At 36.3% G+C, this 9,690-nt stretch overlaps 1 protein-coding gene across 1 annotated transcript; it reads left to right on the top strand.

The window, feature by feature from the left end:
- The first annotated feature begins 2,017 nt into the window (after positions 1–2,017).
- Positions 2,018–5,012, top strand: IZUMO3 (IZUMO family member 3). Its single transcript, XM_033238754.1, has 7 exons — positions 2,018–2,490; positions 2,628–2,702; positions 2,849–2,938; positions 3,146–3,163; positions 3,625–3,705; positions 4,140–4,230; positions 4,504–5,012. Exons 1-7 carry the CDS (start codon positions 2,127–2,129, stop codon positions 4,637–4,639), a joined length of 855 nt encoding a protein of 284 aa, XP_033094645.1. The 5' UTR covers positions 2,018–2,126; the 3' UTR covers positions 4,640–5,012.
- Positions 5,013–9,690: the final 4,678 nt, after the last annotated feature.

The raw sequence follows: 9,690 nt of genomic DNA, 5'->3' as shown, positions 1-9,690 counted from the left end.
TATATGAGATACATATATTCTTTCAATTACAATTCTACCTGTCTTATTAAGAAGCGACTTGCCTTTTTCTAGTCTTTATAAGACTATCCAAAAGCCAATTTCTTTTTCTCTCATCCTAAAAACTTGACTGAAATTTCAGCTGGAAGAGAGAGACAATGATAAAAATGATAGATGGACCTCTAGGTCTGGGTTAAAGTAAGGTGCCATTGAATTATTCAGTAATGTGGCAGAGGATACTCTTTGAACTGTTCAAGTGATGGTATGGATCATTGACTGGAAAATATCTATAATGCGTATCTTTTCTTGAAGCACAGTTTGTTTTCATACCTTGCCACTTCTCTGTCAAGTTTTTTAGCCCCTTTAGTTTTCAACTTTAGTATCTAGAGTTAATTTAATCCTATTAGCTCATTTGCCTTCAGACCTCAGCATGTGAAAATCTTTGGGAAATCCTCTAAAGATGAGATCATCTAGCCAAGGGAATTAAAAAAAATCTGAGCAGAGAGATGCTAATTTAAACCATAAATCAAGAAATCTACATTTGCCTTGATATATTTACTTATCAAATTCCAAGAGATAATTTTCTGTATTATCCCAGATAGTCGTTGTTGAGAGGCAGTAAAGTATATAGGACTTGGAATCAGACAAACATGAGCTTGAACCCTGAACTCATACTCTTAAATTATTCTTCCAGGGAGAATTCTTTTACATCTCTGAGCCTCAGTTTCTTTCTGTAATGTAGAAATAACAATCTCCAAAGGATTGCTGTGCCCTGAAAATCTGTGACTATCTGAAGTGTTTAGCACAATGTCTGTCACATAGATGTGGTAGACATATAAGTAATGGTAATTCTTTTAACTTCCCTCACAACATTCCACTGTGATCACCCCATATCTTAGATATAAATTCTACCACGAAACCTGTGGATTGCCAATGTTTCCTGGTTTCCAGGAGGTCACAGCCATACAGGCAACATGTTAGAAAAGAGGTAACCAGTGCTCTTGAGAGTCTGAAAAGCAACCTTAATTTATTCAAATAACAGAATATTTTTATTCAAAGGGCCACTGAAGGAAGAACATGTTTATTTGGCCATCGTCCATGTAGGTGGCCTGAGAGGGCAGCCCATGATAATTACGTTCTTATGTTACATACTTTGTCAGTATTTTAGAATGCACTTGTTAAAGGATCTGAACATTATTGGATTCATCACTCTATATTCCTCAACTATTGTTTCTAGTGTTTGACTCCACACTCTCTATAAGAAGAATGCTATAAAAAGATTACAAATCACCAGGCACGGTGGCTCATGCCTGTAATCCCAGCACTTTGGGAGGCCGAGGTGGGTGGATCACCTGAGGTTGGGAGTTCGAGACCAGCCTGACCAACATGGAGAAACCCCATCTCTACTAAAAATACAAAATTAGCCAGGCATGGTGGCACATGCCTGTAGTCCCAGCTACTCAGGAGGCTGGGGCAGGAGAATCATTTGAACCTGGGAGCGGAGGTTGTGGTGAGCCGTGATCATGCCATCGCTCTCCAGCCTGGGCAACAAGAGTGAAATTCCATCTCAAGGAAAAAAAAAAAAAAAGAAAAGAAAAGAAAGAAATATTACAAATCATGTATAGAGGAACCATCCTAGAGACAAATGTAACCTGAAATATAAGTTACTGTCTATTAAAATTACCAAATATTATTCTAGATAAATGCTCATTCCTTTATTCTCAACAATACTGTCACCAGTAGGGACTGGGACCTGCAAGCAACTCAATATTCTTGGCTTTTCTTGCCTCCAATGTGGAAGTAGACTTTGGGTTAAGCAATCTCTCAGGTTCTATAGGATCACTTCTACAACCCATCTCTGGTGATATACATCTCTGAAGGTCAGGAGGGGGTTTAAGAGTCTCATGAGGATGCAAGTCAGGGAGAGGGGCTAAAGAAACACTTTTTCTGAGACACCTCCCTGCACAGAACTCTGCATGTGTGAGCTCAAGGCTTCTCTATCTCTTGGTGTTCTACACTTAGAACTCAGGTATCGGCTCCCCAGCTGGCAGTTCCCTCTCCTAGAATGAAGGATAAGAGTCAGTAAACAACTGAAGATCCTTAAGGAAATAAGATTGCCTGATAGTGGGATGGAAATGGGGGTGGGGGGTAAGTGGAGTCAGACTATCCAGGACAAGTCTCTCATTCCTGGATTTTTGAAGGAAAAGGAACTAAGTGAACTAGTTGCCAGGACAACCTGCTGTTGGGGAGTGGGGTTGAAGAAAGAAATGGGTGACCTGTGGTTATTCCTGCTCCTGCCCCTGTCAGCCTTCCATGGAGTCAAAGGCTGTTTAGAGTGTGACCCCAAATTTATAGAGGATGTTGGCTCCTTGCTGGCAAATCTGATACCCTCAGAAGCCCCTGGTAGATCTCAGCTGCTTGAATGGCAGATTAAGGAGATGATTAGTTTAAGCTTCAAGGTCTCCCACAGTGACAAGCGGCTTCGGGTACTGGGTGAGGGAAGCTTGAGTTCCTGAGCGTCCTGGGGCTTAAATAGAGAAGGGAGGCAAGGAAGAGAACACCTGGGTCTACATAACTTCCTGCATAGATATAATTATTCCCCTACATGTACCTTTACCCTTCCTCTCTAGCTGTTCAACAGGTTGTTAAGTTGAGAACATGGCTGAAGAATGAATTTTATAAACTGGGCAATGAAACATGGAAAGGTGAGGTACTGCTTCAATGTTAAAAGTCTGTATTGCTCAAGCAACCCTCAGAAAATTTGGCTGGAGAAAGCAAAGAACAAAACAGAATTAAGTTCTGAAGGGAAGAGCTACTTCTATTGTTTGACACCCCTTCCACTCCCTCTTAGGTGTCTTTATCTTTCAAGGCAAGCTTCTAGAGGTCCGCCAAAACCTGGAATCCAAACTGAAAGAATTACTAAAGAACTTCTCTGAAGTTGGTAATTAAAACTTTCTATATAACAGCACTGAAGTTATATGAAGGGAATAGAAAAGGATGAGGGAAGAAATGCAAGTTCATCATACAGTTATTTAGAATGGGTGGAGAGGCAACTAGAACTTAAAGGGTAAACAAAGACTACTTGGGTATAAATATGGCAAACTGTAGCTGGTTTTAAACTCATTAGAACTTTCTGATTCTCTTCTAGCGTGTTCTGAAGATTGCAGTGAGTACAGTACATGTGACACCTTGAGGTTTCAGCCGATATTTTCCCATCTCCTTTGCTCTATATGGCCCTATCTCTCCCACCTGTTACACTGGGAATCCAATTCCTAGAGCTGTGGTTACAAGGGGTAATGTCAATAATACCTGATAACAAGACCTAGCTCATGAAATCTCAGAAACCCCACATATTTTGGAGGTACTAGGAGGCCTCCTAACATATGGTTTACAACCCATTGCCCCAGTATAAGCCAAGGCATCCTTTTCCCACTTTTTCCTAGAGATCTGACTTACAGATTTTGATCCACCAAGAAACTTGATTTCTAGGAGAAGAAGGAATTCACAGCAATACAAACTTAAGGGTCCTGGGAATGCTTGAGATCAAATCCTTCACACTTGGTGTATGACTAAGGAACTCTCGTGCCATGCCCTCTTTCTGAGTATCTTTCTTCTCCTCTTTATCAGTTGTGGTTGAAGGTCCCATACTTGATTGTTGGATGTGTCTTCGCATGACCAACAGGTGCTTCAAAGGAGAATATTGTGGAGGTAACAAAGGTTGTGGTATGGAATTTTGAAGGGACAGGGATCAAGGAGAAGGGTTGTTCACTGATTTATTCAATACATATTTGTAGAGCATCCACAATGGAGGTCATAAGTGTTACAAAATGGAACTAGGGTGTTAGGCAAAATTTTGACCAGTATAAATAATTTGGCACTGAATCAATTGAAAGGCTGAGAAATGAAGAGGCTAGGCTTGGAATGAAGAAATTAGGCTGGGAAGAATTTTGCTGACAGTTATCAGCAACAGTTTTGTAGAACCTAGGAGACTAAAAGTAATAAAGGTCAAAATAACCATGGAAGAGTGGTGAAGTAGTAAACAGGGCAAACTGAGGTTAAAGGAGTTTTCTATTCTGAATAAATGTCCCAAGCTATTTCTCTTCTCCAAACTCACTTTCATATTTTTCTGTTTCTCCTTCCAGATGAGGATCCAAGGAAGGCTGAGAATCGAGAGATTGCTCTATTTCTCATATTGCTGGCAACAGTTGTAATACTGGGAAGTGCTGTGTTACTGTGAGTTTCCTCTCTCCAAATAAACACTGGGTCACATATTCCTTTTGCCAAGAGACTGCCCAAATTGCCTCTTACCCCAAATAGAAATAAGGCAAAAGAAGTCATTTTAAATTCTGGGATACTGAAAGGAACAAAATGCAAAATTTGATGGGATAATCGTTGGAACAAAAGGAAATGGAGAAGAATCCAGCAAAGGAATAAACACTGTATAATTGGCTTAAAGAATGGGGCTACTGATATTGAAGTTGGGATTATTTTATTTTCCTACTCTAGATTCCATTTTTGCATCTTTCATCGGAGGAAAATGAAAGCAATACGAAGGTCACTAAAGGAATATGTGGAGAAGAAACTTGAAGAATTAATGGGGAAGATAGATGAGGAGGAGGAAGACTTTAGACTCAGAAAATAAACACATCAACATGGACAAGAGGTCTTTCATGATTCTCTTAAGTGTTGACTCTAAGTACAAAACTAGGAGTTAAACCCTTACTTGGTCATAAAGTCATAGTATTTTTAAACTGAAATAGAATTTAGAGTTTCTCTAGTGAAGATGCTTATTGATATCCCGAGACGATAGAAGTAATGAGAGAGCAAATGATTTGGCCAGAGTTGTACAGAAAGTAATGCTGGTATGTTGCAATGCATAGGAAAGATAATATGCTGAATAATAAACAATGCATCGTTAGTAACTCTCACTAATGGCTGTAACTAGGATAACTTTCACATTTCTAAGGCTGCTTTTTATTTTACTGTTTTGTTATTGTTTTCATATTTATCATTAGGTTCAAGGGGGACAATTTTCCTTAATACACAACATTTAGTCTTCATCGTTACACACATACACACACACACACACACACACAGAAAAAAAAAAAAAGGCCCAAAGTATTAGTCCTGAGTAGCTGAGGTTTGCCCCTATTATTCCCCCCGGATCTATGTTCCAAGGCCAAACTGGATATGATAGTTTTTTTTATTATTTTTGATTGTTTCCATTGAATACTTTTTTAGTCTGTGTAGCACTCTAAATAGTGCTTTACGTGTATTATCCATCTGAATTCTCACAACACCCCTATGGGTAACATTGCTATTATATCTGCTTTAGGGATGAATAAACAGAAGTATCTCTAACTTAAGGTCACACAGGTAACTAATCTAAGCTATGACAAACTCCACTCCTCTAGTGGCTGACCTCTGATCATCCAAACCATTTGATTGGTATTGACAGCTATCAGCATATAGCTATGATATATTAATGGACAGATAATTGTGGCTTTATTGTCTTTATACACTCTTCGTTACACAGTTAGAATGTGGCAAAGTCTGAAATAAAGTTGATGCCTGATTAACTGTACAATTTGTGACCTTTTCACCCTATTTTGTTTCCTTTTATTCTGGAACTTATTTTAGAAGATAAAAACCATCATTTAGCAGCAAGAAATAGTTTCAAGAGTCCTGCTTCAGGGGTGGGTACAAGTATTTGTAAATCTTTCACACATAGATCTCTGAGTGCTTGCTTATAGTTGCTGTTATAATAATGAGATAAATGAGAATGCATTTGATGAGGACCTGTACCTTGATATCTCTCAAGTGCTAAATTTGAAATTCATGTAAAATTCCCAGATAAGAGTGTTGTCAGGCATCTACCATTTCCCAATGATTTAACGTTCATCTCCTCAAATATCTTGTTGAGATGTACTAACTTCATTCACAGTCTTAATTATTGTCTTTAAATTTTTTTTCATTATAACTATACGCAAATGGAACAACATACTTTCTAGATTTTAAGATATTTTTGTTCTGTGGATTTTTATTTATACACTTTATATCTATTTTATTTTATTTCTTTTTATACATACATTTTATTTTATATACTTAAGGTATTCACGTATTGGCTTGTTGTTCCTTTTCCCTTCTGCTGCTACTCCACACTCATCACTCCTTTATAGCAAATGTTGGATAACAATTTAGGATAGATCTTTCATGTTTTTTGTTAAAGCCTAAATAATTAAAAGTAAATATACATACACATGAACACATTTATGGATTTTTTTTTGCAATTAAAACAATTATAAACACTTTTTCACATACTGATTTTTCATACTTGCATACTTTGTAGAAATCATTTAAGTGAGATAAGTCTAATTCACTATTTTGGTAGTTATATACAACACCATAGTGTGGGGTCACCATAATTATTCCAATATTCCTCTACTGATGGGAAATCTCTTAATGTTCCTTTTTATTACTATGCATAATGCTGCAGTAAATACCTGTGTACATATATCTCTACTTACTAATACTTTTATTTATAAGAAATCATGTTACAGAATTGGGATATCAAAAGGAAAGTTATATGTACTTTGAAATGTGATGACTGTGACAGAAATGATGTAATAATTTGCTTGTATAACAGTAATAACCAATTGTTCATGTTTGCCACATCCCCACCAGCAAAAGGTAATACAGCTCTTTTAAATTTTGCGGTCTGATAAATATAATAATCAATTTACTTATATCCTCTAGTGTGTCAGCATCTTTACATAGGATTCAGTGCCATTTGAATTAGTCCCACAGTGAGTTACCTATTCATATACTCTGCTAATTTTAATCTGAGAATTTTTTCTGCCAATTTAAAAGAGGTTCTTTCATAATATAAGTATTAACTCTAGCATCTCTTTTGCAGATGCATTTTTCTCCAAAGCTATCATTTGCCAGTTGAATATTTAAGGCGTTATTTTATCTATCTATACATCTAACCACTCTAGGTCTTTTTACCCATATCACATAAAATAAAAACCCATTTATTTTCACATATTCACTCTATAACCAACTACTTAATAAATTTGTTTTTTAATTTTATTTTAAAGTCTCTTGCATTTTATAGATGTTCAGTCATACTTCAATCCAAAACAAACATTTTCTATTTTATTTTCTATTAGTACCAATCATTTTGCTTTTTTTTTTTTTTTTTTTTTTTTTTTTTGAGGCGGAGTCTCGCTCTGTCGCCCGGACTGGAGTGCAGTGGCCGGATCTCAGCTCACTGCAAGCTCCGCCTCCCGGGTTGACGCCATTCTCCTGCCTCAGCCTCCCGAGTAGCTGGGACTACAGGCGCCTGCCACCTCGCCCGGCTAGATTTTGTATTTTTAGTAGAGACGGGGTTTCACCATATTAGCCAGGATGGTCTCGATCTCCTGACCTCGTGATCCGCCCGTCTCGGCCTCCCAAAGTGCTGGGATTACAGGCTTGAGCCACCGCGCCCGGCCCATTTTGCTTTTTTAATTCTAGTGTATTTGTAAGAATCTTAAGTCAGTCCTGAATAATAACATAGTTATTATTTTAGAAAGAATGAGAACTCAATCATTATATAACTGTAAGTCTGTAAACAGCAAATGCAGATAAAGTTAAAACATTAAGTAACTCTTAAGCAAACTGTAAATTATATTGGGATTATTTCATAAAACCTGAAATTATATTAGAACACCCATTATAGTTACTGTTTTGAGGTTAAAAAATTCTAGCCCTGTGGAGAAGAATTTTAATGTGCAAGTGTCTTTACATAATATCACTGCCCTGAGATGGTCAAATCTTAAAATCCTTCATGAACTGGTTACATTTTATAATAAATTAGGTCAATCCTTATCAGTAATATGATTTTTTGGTCTTCTTGGTCTCCAAATATACAAAAGATTGTCCAGGAACCAGAAAAAGAAATACCTTAGAAGATAAGAAAGTACCTAGGAAACTGTCACAAGGAAGAAAAATTTTCTCTTCCTCAAGCTTGCTTAGCTCTGTTAATAATCTTGTTATCTCTTTTTGTGACATGCGATTTTATGTAAAAGAAACAGAAAGAAAAGCAAAATTGCCAAAATAAAACAAACCATATTAATATTATGATTAAATATTGATTATAAAATCAAACAAGTTTTGTGGCCAAAAGTTAGGGAGAAATAATTACATGCCTTAAGAAAAAGGAAACTGAAAGTAGATGAAGGATAAGGGAGTTTAGATAAAAGCAATAGATGGCAAGGTCCTCATCACACATACAGGTACATGCATGCATATGATACCTTTATTCTTTGTTATGAAATATTGGAGTGTGACTCTTTAGGGAACAAAATATATGACATCCACAATTTCAAAAAGAAAAAGAGGGGATAAATCCCATCGATTCAATAAAAACAAGAAAGAAACAAAAAACGGCAAAATGAAACGCAATAAGCATAATAAATATGTAAATGAAGTAAACATATCAATCAGAAGATCAACTATTAGATTGGATATTTTAAAATCTAATTATAGGCTACTCGTAAGATAGCAACCTAAAACAACATGAAAAGCTAAATGTGAAATTAAAGAATACCTAGCAAAACTTACCCAAAATAAAGCAGGTGTTTATTGATATTAGCCAGAAGAGAATTTAAGCCAAAGAACACTAACAAGAATAATGTGATAATATAATACGAAATCATATGAGCCTAACAATATAGTCTTCTGATTTTAAAAAAGGAAAAAGATTTTCACAACCATGATGGGGAAGTGTAGTGCTCTCATTTAGAATCTGATAAATCTAAGGAAAAAATGTTAATAAGACTATAATTTGTAGAACACAATGAACAACTTTAAATGACATGATACATTAAACTCCATACTCAACTAGTAAATCAATTTTTCTTCTTTCTAGTGAAGAAGGAACATATATAAAAATTAACATGTATGGTTTGAAAGACACCAGCTGGTTTTCTCCTAACTACATCCCTTTCCTCTTGGACACATGGTTAAACTGCATTTCTCAGTCATCCCTACTGTTCGATGGGCTATGAAGCTGAATTCTGGCCAATGGAATGTGGGTGAAAGTGGATTAAATGTTTTCAGGAGCATCTAAATTTAAGGGACAATCCTCCAGCCTCTTTCTTCCCTGATTAATGGTGGGATGTCAATATACAGGAATAACTTAGAATCCTGAAGATGCTTCTTAGTTGGAGAATTTGATTTAGATTTCATGAGTGAAAAATATTTTTGATTAAGCTTCTGATATTTTTAGAACTAGCATTAACTGATTTAATACATAGGCCAAAACGGAAATTTTAACAAATTCCAAAGAACTCATACTATAAAGAAAAATCATTCAGACCACGAGCAACAAAATTAAAACCGCAAAGGATGTTCCCTTATTATATATATTGGAAAATGAAAAATTCTATCTGTAAATAATTCATGAATTAAAAATGAATCTATGAAGCAAATTATAAAATACTCACCGCTACATAACAATAAAAATATTATCTATCAAATCTTGTGAAATGTGCTAACCAGGCATTTAACAATACAACATTCTGGCCGGGCGCGGTGGCTCAAGCCGGTAATCCCAGCACTTTGGGAGGCCGAGATAGGCGGATCACGAGGTCAGGAGATCAAGACCATCCTGGCTAACATGGTGAAACCCCGTCTCTACTAAAAAAA

This window comes from Trachypithecus francoisi, unplaced genomic scaffold (assembly GCF_009764315.1).
Source record: "Trachypithecus francoisi isolate TF-2019V2 unplaced genomic scaffold, Tfra_2.0 Lachesis_group16, whole genome shotgun sequence".
Lineage (NCBI taxonomy): Eukaryota > Metazoa > Chordata > Mammalia > Primates > Cercopithecidae > Trachypithecus > Trachypithecus francoisi.
Note: the sequence above shows the minus strand (reverse complement) of the source record. Positions and strands in the feature narration are given on the sequence as shown.

Coding starts and splice junctions, on each gene's coding strand:
- IZUMO3 (XM_033238754.1), top strand. CDS start 2,127: ATGGAAATGGGGGTGGGGGGTAAGTGGAGTCAGACTATCCAGGACAAG. Junction 2,703..2,848: donor GGGCAATGAAACATGGAAAG/GTGAGGTACTGC, acceptor ACTCCCTCTTAG/GTGTCTTTATCTTTCAAGGC. Junction 3,706..4,139: donor CAAAGGAGAATATTGTGGAG/GTAACAAAGGTT, acceptor TTCTCCTTCCAG/ATGAGGATCCAAGGAAGGCT.